This window comes from Neopsephotus bourkii, unplaced genomic scaffold, assembly GCF_033783945.1.
Source record: "Neopsephotus bourkii isolate Nb327-2 ecotype Australia unplaced genomic scaffold, CSIRO-AGI_Nbou_v1 NB_1234, whole genome shotgun sequence".
Classification (NCBI taxonomy): Eukaryota; Metazoa; Chordata; class Aves; order Psittaciformes; family Psittacidae; genus Neopsephotus; species Neopsephotus bourkii.
In genome coordinates, this window is record NW_026901719.1 from 1,913,760 (window position 1) to 1,928,492 (window position 14,733).

Genomic DNA, 14,733 nt, shown 5'->3' on the forward strand with positions numbered 1-14,733 from the left:
CACTAAGGCACAGGCTTCATTAATAAGCACAACTCATTATTAGTTTAAATTACAAACTTTTTTTCAAGCTAAAAGTTCTCTGAAGAAGACTCCAGCCACTTTGCTGCCAAGTTGGCTCCCTTCCTTTTCCCCTCCCCTTCAATCTCTCCCCTGACAAGACCCCGGGATCCAGAGCGCCCCGCAGCCGTCTCACTAAGTTTCACCAACTTCAGGGGTGCAAAGAGCACCTCCCTAAGGGGACCCGGACAGCTAAGGCACCACAGGGGCCACCCAGGGGCCCTCACAGCCGCAGCCGGGCCGAGGCAGCAGCAGACCTCGGCCTAGCTTCCGCCCCCAAAAGCCGCTGACAGCTGTACGGCCCAACGGGGGCCACACAATCTCCTACCGGAGGAAGCCGAGCCCGAGAGGCACAGCGGCCGCAAACCCTGCACCGACAAGTCCCCTAAGGACAACCCGTTCCCACCAGCTGCGGGTCCCAGCCGCGGATGGAGAAACGGAGGGCGACAGGAATTAGAAGAACACGCGCGCGCGCCAAAACTCCCGCCGCGGGAAGCATGACGGGTGGGCTAGGGGCGGGGCCAGCGGCTCAACCCCGGGAAGGGGGTGGGGCCGGCAGAGTGAGGCTCCTGGGTGGCTGGCAACGCCGGCCCCTCCCCTTGCCCTGCCCCGGCTGGGGTCACGCAGCGCCTCGGTTGGCGTTTCTCTGTTTCCCCGGCACTTGTAGGCCTTGCTGCCGCGGTGTGGAGGTTTTGGTGGGCCATGGCGGAGGTGGGTACCTGCGCTCCGATACCCCTTAACGGCTGCCAGCCCGACGGGCCTCTCCTCCCCAGCCGTTCCCGGCCGCCGGTAGCAGGCTGGGGGGTGAAGAGGAAGAGGTGGGGGTCGGATGGTGAGGGCCATACATTGGAGGGGCCGGGGTTGTATCGGGCCGCAGCCTTTCTCTTCCTTTTACAGTCCTTCTGTCTCGTGTTTCTTTTCAGCAGCGACAGGATAAGGCCCTTCTGGTGAGCGAGACTCGGCGGCGTTTCGAGGCGGAGTACCTGCCAGGTAAGCACCTCGGCCGTGGTGGTGGAGGGCGGGCTGGGATTGGAGCTCTGTGGCTGTGGTCTCAGGGGCTCGTCCGGTGTCGCTGCTTTTCCCTTGTATGCTTCCGGTATCCGGCATTTCCCCAGTGAGTGGGTGTTTCAGCCTTTTCTTCGGGTGGCCGAAGCTGCCGGGTGGGGATGATGTATAAAGCTGAGGTTTTCTTTTGGGGCTTTGTGCTGTCTGCTGGATCGCCGTCTTGGGCAACAAGACATGCCAGGGCAAAGGTCCGGGTCCTCTTGGCTTATGTTTGCTTGGCTGTAGTATGGGGTATGGGACGCTGAAATGCTTGGGCTTTTCGAGCATAAAACATGAGGTGTTGGAGCAGGAGGGAAGTGAAGGAAAGAATTCTGACTTCGGCCAGTTTGTCAAGGAAAGAGTAAGTTTCACTTCACATTCGTGATGGCCTTAATTAAAATATGCTGCGTATCTAACTCTCAAGTGCAAATGCTTTTAAACTTGTAAATGAAGGTAGGGAGGTTGCTGGGTATGCCTGGGGGAAAGGTAATACCTGGCTAGGCCGGGGGGGCGTTCCTTCATTTCGAGGTTTATTTGCATTGTTTATGATAGAAGAGTACTAGAGTATGCTAACAAGTGCAGTAAGCAGTACACTTCATTATGACTGTCCAAAGGCTGTCTATTAACAGCATACTTTTATCCAATTCTTAATGCAAATACAGTAAGAGCCCAGTAGTTTAGGAGTTGCATGCATCTCCTTTAATATAATCCCCAGTCCTGCGAGCACGTACTTTGCTTTGATGTTCCTGATCAGAATTATTGAGGTTACCTAGCTATCCCTTTTATATATGGGTTGCGTGCATCTATGACTTATTTGTAACTGGCTATAGTATTTTTCTTGCAGACTTTGAGGGTCTTGAAGTTGGTACAACTTTGTTTCATATGGTTGATCTGCTAACTTCAGTAAAGGAAACCTCTTTAGTCTCAGTTAGAGATGACCTATATGTCTAGCAAATTGACAAAATTAATAGAATATTAATATGACAAAATTAATAGAATAATGTTTTGAAGGAGAGCGAGCTTATTTCACCATTTGATATTGCTGTGTGAATAAAGATGTCTTTGGCATTCTTAAAGCTGAGGCTCAGCAGAGTGGAGGATAATCTTAAATGATAAATTGTTTTCGCTGTTCATGTTTTCAGTTAATGTGTATATTTTCCTATGGTAGGTGATTCATCTTGTTTTGTATTCTATTATCTGAGAGCTGCACTTGTAAACAGTAGCTTCAGAAAGCCTAGAACTTCCTTAAGACAGTTGCTGCTAAAAGGGAGTAGGTATTACCTTTTAAATTGAATTGTCCCTTACAGTCTTGGAGTTGCACACGTTTCTGTAGTTGCAGTGAAGTCTCTGTTGGGCTGCTTGTTACAGCCATTAAAATAATTGAACACTGTTGCAAGGTAAGCTATAATCCTGTTTGCAGTATTTTGAATGTATTTTCTCAGTAAGCCCAGTTTTGGGTCATGATTTAGGACTCTTAGCCCTTTCAAGGAAATAGGATTAGGACTTTTCTGAGTTCACATTCTGAAGTCCCTCACTTGAATTTAAGAATGCCTCAAGCAAATTAACATTGTCGTGCACAATCCAAGTATGAAAAACACATGATTTTAATTTAATGTGGTCCTTCAGCCTTTGCTGTGTACTTTCTAACATCTGTTCTTTTATGCTTCCTCTTACTTGAAAAATGATGTGGAGATAGACACTCCCAAAAATGCAACTTTCTGTGTTGTAAAGGTACAACTGCTTAATCTCCAGCAATTTTAGTTTGCTTTAAAAACTAGAGCCACTGTTGAGGCACTCTGAGAAACTGGTACTTCTGTGAAAGTTTAGTGTGGTCATAGAACTGGGCCTCTTCAGAATGAACCTAATTCCATTTATGGGTGAGCTGCGAGTATTAAGGTTTGAGTAAAATTTTCAGGAATTTTTGATTCTGGGGGCTGCACCTGTCACAGTTTTATTTTCCTTCTGAGGAAAACAGTGTTCCTGATTATTCTAGAAACTGCATTTGTCTTATGAAGTGATTCTTCCGTATATATATATATATATATATATATATAGTTACTGATTTCCCTCCCATGAAAAAGGGTTGCTAATGATCACAAATGCTATGATGGTCTTTCAATAATGTTTATTTTGTTGTGAAGTGAAAACTTGGAGGGCCTTTGAAATCCTGATTTTTGGTTCAACTTACTTATTGGTAAAATACAATGTTTCAGATTGAAGTAGAATATACAGAAATATATCTATCCGGTTAAGGAAGGTCTAGTATTAAATCACATCTAATGCCACATCTAATACATGTTGGAATATTTAGCATAAAATTTACAACAAATAAAAATTAGTTTTGACTGTTTTCAAGGTAGGATAAGAAAAGTTTAAGGAGTTGAAAGCACCAAAAATGTTTTCTGAATTATACAGTTGTTTAATTTATGTGACTAAATCAAAGAATTGGTTTAATAGATAGAGTTTGAAAAACATGGAGTCAGAGAACCTTACTGGTTCATTTCCACAAAGTTTTCATGAGAACTTTCTTGTGTAAGTTGTTTAGCAAGTGTGGCCATTGAGGAGTTCTAGAAGGAACGCTTGGCCACGGTGAGACCTTAACTGCAAAGTAGTGTTTAATGTTAACTGAGATCTTGCGGTGGTAGTTTTTTTCCACTTCAGTTAATTTTCTAGCTGTATTTGAAAGACAAATCCAGTTCAGGTGAGGAACGTATATCCCTGGTAATGAAACTTGTTGCATTTATTTAAAAGGCATATTTCCAATACTGAAAAGTTCCTGTTAGTCCAGTAGACCAGCAAATATTATCTGATATGGTAGCTGGACAGCATTTTATCTTTGCAGTTTGGGGGCCTAATTTCTGTTTTGTCTATTTGGATTCCTTGTGAGAGTTGGTGATGTAAATGATTTGGGTGGTGACAGGAACAATGAAAACAAAAGGATTATTTTCTGGTACTGACTGGTACTGTTTTCTAGCAAACAGTCTTGTCTTTTAATGCATTTTCATTCCTTAGAGGATTTCTAAAATTAGCTTTTATTTCTGGCTTATGGCTTTACATTTTAGTGCTATGGTGGAAATTATTTAGAATCAAATCTTGGTAGATTTTTCCATTCAGGAAGTCTTTTCTATACATCCATTTTCATATTTGCCATTTTGTATTGCCTATATATTCCCGGCCTCTCGCCATTTGTATCCTTTTCCTTTCTCTTGTAGGCAAAGCTTAATTGAAAAGAAGAAGATTTTGCAAGAGAGGTTTCAAAATGCAATTTAAAAGATTAAATTTCATCATGACTTCCTTTAAGCTGATAGCAAAATGTGCTTTGTTAATCATATTGGCTGGTTGCAAATAAAGTTTTAGACATAGGGTATCCTGAGAAAGCGTAGTGATATGACTTTTGTATATGGTACACTGACATGTTTTTGATACCTCGTTATGTCTATTTATGCTCTGAAAAATCTGTTTTCCCCAGTTCCTGGCTTTCAGGATAAGAAATACTTGAAGGATAAAATAGGAAACATGGATAGAATAAACCCCGTACTTTTGTAGAAAGCTATGTGATATGCTTGAGCTCTCTAATAAAATTAGTCTTTAGTGTCAGTGAGAGTGTTCAGTCTTGCTAAAAGTTTAAATTTATCACATTTTGTGGAGGGAGTTATTTCTTTATTGCTGCTTGATTTTGTTGAAATAACTCTTTATTGAGGGAAATACGTATGTTTTCTTCATCCCTGTCTGTGTATGGCTACTGACCTCTAAATTGCTTTCTTAATTTCCTCATCTAACACTTGGAGGCACATACCTGAATGGCTATAGTACTTAGCTTAACATATTAAGCATATGCAGCCAATTAAAATGGGTTTCTCTTCTCTAGCCAAGGTCAGAGGAATAATTATGACTGTTTCAGACCCAGGACTTGCTGGTTGAAATAACTTAAGGCGGTAGTTAAATTGAGAGGCTTTGTGTAATGGAAACACTTGACATTCTTTGTTAATTTGCTTTTTCTCTAATTTTTTGTACAATTAAGTGGTTTAGGGTTTTTCTTCTCTATTCAAAGCTATGGAGTTGCTGTCCCTTCTCAGCTTTGTGTATGACCTGTTCTATAACATTTCTTTTCTAGATAAGAGTTTTTCTGAAGGGAGGAGTCATTCCTACAGGTTGTGATTTCTGAACTTCTCTGGATTAATTTAGTGTAGGATTTAGATGTGCTGTCTGCTTTTCAGTCTTGCAGTCTTTCTTCTATTCTGGTTGAATATTCTCAAATTTCTATTAGGTGTCCTAAAGCATGAGTGCCAGAAGAAAGCACAGCTGTGCAGCATTGGTCGCCTCGTAATGTAGATGTCACTTAAAACAAATGTGAAGAGACAGGATGTTACAACTTGTGTGTCAAATAATTTAATTAATTCTTCTTGTGAAGCTGTGGCAGTAAAATTTGTTTTCATTTAGTTCTGCATGATTCTGTAGTTATTTTCAGAGCTGTTGCCTTGTGTTATACAGGATACTTTATGTTGGAAGATAGTAATTAAGTTGTAGAGTTCCACTGTAAGTTTCTCAGCTTGAAGACAACTATTGAAACAGGAGAATGTGGTCATAGAAAGAACTGAACTTCTCACTTAAGCAAGAAAGAAGGCAGGCAATACGAAGAAGCTGCATTCAAACAGAACTTTGTCTTTTCCCAGTCTTCACCCTTGACCTCAAATGTTTAATGAGGAAACAAAAGTAACTTTAAGTAGCTGTTTTTAAATTAAGGTTAAATGAAACTATGAACTTTTAAACCTCTAAAATCTGACTGAGATCTGGTCAATCTTCTTGCTCACTCAAATTTTCAGTTTGAACAGAAGTTTCCAGATGCCTACAGAATGATGGGAAATGCACAGTTTTGAAGAGGAATTCCTTCTCTGAATTAACGTATTTTCAATGACTGGATTATTGGTAGGACTCCAGCAATTTCATGTCACTGCTTTATACGTGAGATAAAACCTTTCTTTTAGGAGGCAGATTTTGACTAGTTACTCTTGGCTTAGTGTGTGTTGCAGTATATATGTAAATTTAGATTATGTGTGTCATCTTTTTGAGAATTTAGTTGCTGAATAAAGGAACAATATTTAATTTTCTTTCAGCTGTTCATGTGTGTGGATGCAGCTTACTTTTCATTGATGCTGAAAGTTTGGATAAAACGCTTTCTCTGTTCAGCTTTCACTCTCATTTCCTTCAAATATTCACAAAGTTATATTTCTATTATTTTTTAATATTATCTATGTTAAGAGTTTGGGAACATTTGTTAGGGGCCCAGGTACGTGTGTTCTGAGACACATTCCACGGAATGATGTATGAATGTTTTTAAATTATTGTTTGATATGAAGTCTACTGTTATATCATTTTGACAGTTCTGCTCAAAGAGATACTGGGAGCAAAGAAAATGTCCAGAAATATTATCCTCTTAGTTTTTACCTGTTGGTGCATGGCTTTTTAATTACACAGAACCCAAAGCCCTAATAGAAATAGGGTATGCATGGAACTAATCTCAGAAAAATACTTGGCTGATAGATTAACAGCAGTCACTCTTACTTAGCTAGAGTGTGTTAGATACTATTAAACCAAGTTGGAGTAAGGTAACTCAGGCACTGGAGTTATACAATACTGATGTTAAAGTAAATCTTTATTCTTGCAAAGCCCTAGTTTCTGTGGCTATGGGTAGCAATATGTGGCTTTAATAGTCAATATACCATATTGAATAATATATAGTATAGAACAGCTAGTACACCATGGCTAAGAGAAGCAAGTGCTTCTCTTCCTTTAATTGACTGTGAATGTGCCAGTTAGTTACTTGTATATGACAAAATCTTTTAAGAGGATTTGGGTTGGAATGCATGTTACATGAGGGGAGGCTGTAGACTCCCTTTGCCCTTTTGTGTTTTCAAAACTTGACTGAAAAAGGCACTTAGCAACCTGTTTGAATTTGGCAGTTAGCCTTGCTGTGGGCAGGAGTTGGAACTGATATGGCCTGCAGAAATCCTCTCCAATTTCATTTTTTTATGATTCCAACTTGAAACTAGGTATTGTTAGTATTTCTCAGGCAGAAGTGTCCAAATAGTAAATCACTGGGGGGGGGGGGGGGATAGTAAATGAAATTTCAAAGGGGGATAATCAAATTTCAAATGAGCAATTGAGACTTTACAAAATTTAATGCCCAAAATCTTTGCAACTTGTTCTATGTGTGGTTGACTTAGAGCCACAGAAAAGTTAAACAGCATTTCAGTCTTATGCCGAGCGTGCACCTTAATGGGCTTTGTCCCATTAAACAGGGACATGATGTCCCATTAACAGGGAATGATCTGTCTGGTGCAGCAGACATTTCTCATACAGAAGTTATGAGAAGGAACTGAAATAGAGGTTTTAGTGGATTTGAGGTTTTGGGGCAGAGAGGAGAAAGTAGGACTCTAAAATTAGGGAAAGTGGGATTTTACTGTAGGCTTGGCTAAGGTACAGGGTAAGGTAGTAGAATGGGATCCAGGGAAGGAGAAATTAGAGAAGGAATCGAGTAGATAATGTATATGAGAAGCAATTGGATGGGAAGAGATGCACTGGGGAAGTGCAACTGTAGTAACTCCTAGTGGATGGATACATTTAAACTGGGTGTGTTCTTATGTTTATATTAGCTAGTTTGTGCCAGGAGACAGTATAAATAGAAAGATAAGTAAAATAGGTCATACCTTTGCAGTAAAACTAAAAATAGTAATAAAAGGCAATGGTGTCCTTTTCTTAACATCTTTCTCAGAGTTACAAAGTCTGAAATTCACATCCCTACAAGTGTTCGGTTGTGATTCTAAATAGTTAGGTTTTGAGGTCCTGAAAGTAGCTATTTTCAATTTATTACTGTTGACAGAGGAACAGTCTTTCCAGTATGTTAAAATTAACATCTCTTATTAATGACCAGTCTTAACTTTTTCAATGCTAATAGCAAAGGATTTTAAGTGAATAGTTTAAGAGCTTATGTGGTTTTTAGTAGCTAGCAAAGAGATTTGTACCAGTGTCTATTGCTTTCAGAAGTCTGTTTCTATTATGGGCTCTTACTTGATTTACATTCCAATTACGCAAATTTCTCTGGCAGAGAGGAACACTGATCTAAAAATTGAGCTTTTGTTTAAGGATATCTACAATAAAAAATAGGACCAGTTAGGCATTTGATTTTACAAACTTTTATGTTTGAAAAATAGTTAAGAAGAAGAAAATAAAGCAGCAGCAGCACTATTTCATCCGAAGTACTTCCTAAACCATGTTAACCTATTACCCTGCTGCTAACCTGATACAAAAAGAATTTGAACCTTGAGGGTTTTATACTGCTCTAGCATCGCATGTAATTTGTGTTCATAAGGTAACCATTTCTAACAAGTGTAGAATGTGTAGTCTTGTTAAAGAAAACAGTTTTGTTTAATGCAGTGTTGTATAGTGTGTGATCAAAAATAGTCGTTTTAACATCTGTTGTCTGGCTTTCTGATGCCTATAAGTTTGAGAAGTCAAGCTTGAACTAATGATGCTTAGTGTATACAATATACATTCATCAGTACACATTCTTAGACTGTATACTAATTTTATGTTAATTATAGAAACCTGGGTGTTGTTTTTTTGTTTTTTTTTTGTTTTTTTTTTTTGAAAATTTATACTTTCACACACCTTCTTGGGTTTTTTTAAGAAGAATTGCAGAAAATATTTTTCTAGTGAGAATAATCTTGTAGTGTTCCTAGATGTCACCACAGTAGACAGACATTTTTAATCAATTTCTTGTGCTGTGCTTTGCTTAAGTTTGAGACTGCACAAGGATCTGTGTACATACCACATACTTATATTAAAACTTGACAAATCTTTTAATGTTTTCATAGCAAAATGCTATCTTCTTACAATAATTGATTTATTTGTAGATAAATCAGATAAATATGATTCTAGAGATGTGGAAAGACTTCAGCAAGATGATAAATGGATTGAAAATTATCTGATTTGGCGTCATGATGTTGTGGATGATACATTAAAGATGATTGATGAAAGCTTTCAGTGGAGGAAGGAATATACAGTTAATGGTAAGCTATGCTAAATAACGATTTTGATGGTGTACGTTGCTTTTCTAATGAGCGACAACTGATTTCTGTATGTAGTTTCATAATGTGCCTTTCAAAGTTCTGTAAGCACCACAGGGTGGGTGTGTTGGAGGGTGGGAATTAGAACTATTGCTTTTTATGTTTATCAGCACTGAATGGAGTCCTTAAAAAAAAAAAAAAAAGGCAAATAACAATAAACCCCTCACAGAAACCAGGGTTCTGTTGTAGCAGCAGTGGTCTGTCACCCTAAGTAGAATAGGTCTAAGTTTTATATTGTTATGTGTAGGTGAGCTCTATATACAGGACTTCACAATCTGAATTAAAGATTAGAGCAAGAGGGGCTTCAGATATGAGCAAAAACATACATTTGCAGTATTTTTCTAGTATCTCAGGTTTTTTCATTCTTGCTTCTTCTTAAATAGATCCTACTCTACAGCATGAGAGGAAGAAGATAGTAAAGATTTCAAGAGAGTTCAGTATTTGTATTAGTTTAGTAAAGGCCTGGGAAAGTGGGTTATAAAGACATTTTTGTGTTTTGTTGATAGACGTCTGCATTTTTAGTGACATCTGTTAAGTTACAATATGATTACTAATATGGTTACTGAGATAATATTTCTTTTGGTTTTGCAGACTTGACAGAATCTGTCATTCCAAAATGGTTACTTGAAAATGGTTCTCTCTTTCTGCATGGATATGATAAAGAGGGCTATAAATTATGTAAGTTACACAAAATATAGTATTTTCAGTCAGTGATCATAATTTTTTGTTTCCAGCAGATTACCATCTATTCTGAAAAACAAATGTTTTAAAACCAGAAGAAGGTACAAATTGGCAACTGGTTTTTACTGGAAATGAGAATTTTTTTGTAAAAATGAGAATGGTAATTTTTAGTATGTCTTTGGATCACAGAAGTGGAATGAGGGAACTTCATTAGGAGTTTTCAGAAATTATAAAACTCTGTCCTAATTATAATGCAACCTTTACCTTTCCTTTACATTGTTTCTGTACCTACTGTGGTGAGTATGTGACTAGTATAAGTGTTCATTACAGTACATTGTCATTGCTTTTCTAGCAGCCCACGTTTTTGCAGTGGCTTTGTTTTTTTTTTTCTTTTCTTTTTTTTTTCCATTTTTTTCTGGTGTCCTTGGAATGTTCAGTAACAGCATGGACAGCTCAGGATTGTTGAAGTCTCAAGTTATATGATTAATTTCTAGTAATTAAAGAATTAGATTTACAGGGAACCAGTAAATATTGCCTGAAATGCTCCCAAATTTTTATTTAATAATATATAATAGATGGTCAATATTATGACAGTAGATTAATTCATAGAAAATATGTTACATATTTACTTTTAATTAAGCTTAAATCCTGTGAGGCAAAAGAGGCGTTTTAAGCAAATGTCTCATGAGGCTTTCCAAGCAGTGATCTTGAACCTTGAAAAAGACCAAAAATTTAAACCTGAAATTCTGCTTTTCCTTGGCTTCCATGGGCTAGTGTGTACGTCCAGAAATACACTAACAGTCCAGTTTTCTACAGGAATGACTGTGTTTTAAACACCAATACAATTTTCTATTAAAAAAAAAAATCGGGAAAATGCAGCTTTTATTCTATAACTGTGTTTTGTCAAACTGCCCCTTTTCTTATCATTATAAGTTATCAGTGCTGTATGAAAAATTGGTGCTCTGTTAATGCTTCATGGTTTTCTTTTTGTCTTCCAAGGTGTTCAAGGATAAGTGGTAGTGATACCTTTTTTTTATAGCGCTTAGAAATCTGCATGTGATTATACTGGGTCATTCCAATTGGTGAGATAGGGAGGGAAGAGAAGTAGGAAAAACGTTAGTTCCTTGCATCAGTGCTTGGACTGAGAAAATTATGCCATCATTTCATGACAAGAATGTGAAAGCTGGCTATATAATTTCTGATTTTATTTTCACAGCAACATAACTAATTTCTCAATTTTCCATACCTGAAATGTTTGTTCTGTGAATGTTACTTGAGTCAGAATATCTGACTTGATGTGCAAATTCAGATTGTGTCGTAGTGAAGAGCTCCTTGTTTGTTAACGTTTGAGTCTGCATTCTCCATTGTCATTCTGCTATGTAAAACAGACATTTCAAAGTATAAATAAGTTTTTCAAGAACTGTTGGTTACTTTCGCAAGAGCCCTGTGTTTAAAATTGTTTTGAAATTCTGAACTTACAGTATCTACTTAATATGCTGTGTGATTTCACAACCACAACAATACTTAGAATACATGCAGAACATAATATTAGGACTACGTGATTTAATTTGAAATAATGAAATTATAATCCAGAAAAAAGTATCCTTTATAGACATGAAAGGTATTTTTCTATTCTACTGTTTGTGCTGTAATTGTTTGTATTTTCAATTTTTAAAGATTTGTGTTATTAAAGTGTGAGCAAGGAAAACGTGGGGAAAATGCAGTTGCTTCTCTGGCTGTTCAGTGGCCATAAAGTCAGTAGAAGTGTGGACTGCAAACTCAGAGGAGTTAATAAATTTCAGTGCATCTTGTATAGTTATTTGCATAGTGTTTTCTGTTAATACGGATCTATTCTGTTATTGGTTTTTTTGTTTTGTTTTGTTTTGTTTTTTTCCAATTTTTATGTGTTTTTCTTCTCACAAGTTTGGTTCAGAGTGAAGCATCATATAAAAGATCCTAAACAGCAGCTTGAGAAAAAGAAACTGGTAGCTTTTTGGTTAGAACATTATGCCAAGAGAGATCATGGAAAGCCCTTAACAGTGGTATTTGATATGTCCGAAACTGGTATCAGTCACATAGTAAGTATTTTTATTGTACTTTTCTGATTGCTTTCTGAATTATGTAACCTGTGTCTCTAGAAAAATACAAGTCCCTGTGCAGTCCTTGACATCTAAATATCATAACAGTTGCTTACATCAGTGGTATGTTAAAATTTCCCCCAAACTCCTCCCCATGGAATGTGCTTACTTTGGAAAACCAGTAGTTGAGTATCTTTTCATTTTCACTAAAACTTTCACAGACCATTTAATTATCTGGTTTTATGTGACATCTGAAATTTTGTAGCATTTGAGGACACTCAGTATTTGCTTTTGCTTGCACCCTATGTGAACATGTTGTAAGTTGGGGGAACAGTGCGGGAGGTGACATTTGCGTAATTTTAATTAGATAGGTGAAAATCGATAGATTTCTGTCATTTTCTTCAACTGAGTTCACTAGAGAAGTACATTTTTAGCACTCACTTTTAAGAAGAAGAATCTAAGCTGGTTTAGACTGCAAGATGAAGATCTTTCGTATCATGACATATTTATACATTTAATCTAACAACTAAAAACCTCCCAGATTGTCCAGAGATTTAAAAAAAGGTAGTCTTACTTCCACAGAATCTTGAAAAATTTCTTGTCATGCTATCCTGCCATTTTTACAGCAATGGCTAAAACTTCTTTGTTGTTCCTTCTTTGTAGCGTAGTGGGAATGCATTTAAATATAAGGAAAAAACCTTCCTTTCTACCTTTTTCAGACAAGATTAATGTTGCATTACGACCTTGCAGCTATGCAATACAGGGCCACAAGCTTTTGAGAAGGTATTTTAACAAATAAATACGGTTTAATTCAGTTTTGCAAGGCAGGATTGGTGCTCTTATCTGTACTACCCAGAATCCTAAAGATGATACAGGAGCTATGTTTTTATATAACAAGAATAGAGGATTTTAATAGTTTCCTTGATGTGAAAAAGCAGCTTGATTTGGGTTTTATGGGGCTTATCTTGAAGCAACTTTTTCTAATGTCTTTGTGACTCCCAGAGATAACACTGAGACAGCAAGTGCTGTCCATAAGTGTCCCATTGTACAGTGTTGCTGTGTAGTTAGAACATGTCTTACAGAACAGAAATATATTTTTAATGGCTGTTTGTACCCATGTACAGAGTTGAAAAACTTTATCCTAAAAGAACTTGGATTTGTTCCATAGATCTCTATAGACATCTATGTCATCTTTTATCACTGGTCTGCAGCCAGGTAATTCTAATAGCTCATGACTTGTTGCACAGTTCAAGTAACTAAAATAGATGCAGTTATTGAATGGTCTGCTGAAATCTGTACTTCTAATTCCAGACCTTGATCACAGTAATGGAACCAGCCTCCTAAAATCTGATAGTGCTGCTTTTGGGTAGGCAGTGGAATAAAGAGCAGCATTCTTTTTAATGCACAGGAGATTGTAATCAATTCTTGGGAATCTATTACTGTGTTTATGCTGTTAAATGAAAGATACTGTATTTAGTAAAAGCAGCAGCCAGTTGAGATAAATACTTGTATTAAGGCTACCTTCTATCTCTAAAGATAAGCTTTCAGCTAGTTTTCAGTTACTGAAGCTACTAATGCAGCTTTCAGGTTGTGGGTAATCCTTTTATACAGGGTGTTGTGTTTGGTTGGGTTTTTTTTTTCCCCTCTCTGTCTGCAGATGTTGTAATAGCCTGTTTATATCACTTTAGGAGCCTGTTTGCCATAGCATTTTTTTATTGTTATGACAGGCTTTGGATCCTCTGTCAGCAATATATTTTGTACTGTTTCTTAAAGTTACAGTAGTGGTCACTCCTGTTAGAAGCACTGGCTATGAGTACTCATGGCAGGCTTCCCACCTAACCAAAGTACCTTATTGTGGTAAAGCATCTCTTTATATCTGTTTCACAAAATTCCTTTTTTTGCCCTTTATCGTGTAGTCAGTTCTATTATACCTGGATTTTGCAATGGAGACTTGGCTATACTCTTTCAGTGCTGCTGCTCATTGGTTGGAAGCACCCTGAAAATGGGTGGTATACAAGCAGCTCTTTTGAGAGCTGCCTCTGGCCACAGTTTTTCTGCATACCACAAACTAATGCAGTAGTATATTGAACAATATGTAAGATAAGTTATTGAAGGGAAATGTTTAATGCTCTCCCTTGTAAGGCTTTGAGATAATCTGTTAGGCTTCTCTAGTGCTAATGGTTTATTTTTCCTTTATCTTTCCTGTACAGCTTAAATCCCACTGATACTATTGCAGTACTTTAGATACCTAATTTAATCCACTGAGAATAAGTCTGTTAACTTCGGTCTTAGATGATAAAGCTAAGTTTGACCACAATCCTGCAGCGTTTTAATGAAGTGAAAAGCATTGCATTGAGTTAGGATGATGTTTGTAGTATGTATACAATTTGAATATAGATTATGAGATAAGTATTTTATGCTATTCAGTAAATGCCTTAGCTTAACTAAGCCTGCATTTTTCATGTTCTGATTTACATTGCATTCACTGTCTGCATTTATTTTAGGACTTGGATTTTGTTCGGTTTATTGTCAACTGTTTTACAGATTATTACCCAAACTTTCTCAGTAAGTAACGTGTATTAGCTCTTAAGCACTGGAGACTTGTGTAATAATAGCATTTCATAATATCACAGATGATGGTGGGAAAACTAAGTCGGGGGGGTGTCATCTTTTTGCATGTGCTTTATGTGGTAACTACATAAAATACATGGAAGTTACAGATTCAGAGTATTTTTGTGCTCATGAGT

General features: G+C 37.4%; 1 protein-coding gene across 1 annotated transcript in view; it reads left to right on the top strand.

Annotated features, from left to right (window-relative positions):
- The first annotated feature begins 744 nt into the window (after window positions 1-744).
- MOSPD2 (motile sperm domain containing 2) overlaps window positions 745-14,733 on the top strand; it is a 29,752-nt gene continuing 15,763 nt past the window's right edge. Inside the window, exons 1-6 of the mRNA XM_061364473.1 lie at window positions 745-768; window positions 981-1,047; window positions 9,015-9,170; window positions 9,819-9,905; window positions 11,832-11,986; window positions 14,491-14,551. Coding sequence (XP_061220457.1) covers window positions 760-768; window positions 981-1,047; window positions 9,015-9,170; window positions 9,819-9,905; window positions 11,832-11,986; window positions 14,491-14,551 — 535 coding nt within the window. The 5' untranslated portion in view covers window positions 745-759. The remainder of the gene's footprint in view (window positions 769-980; window positions 1,048-9,014; window positions 9,171-9,818; window positions 9,906-11,831; window positions 11,987-14,490; window positions 14,552-14,733) is intronic.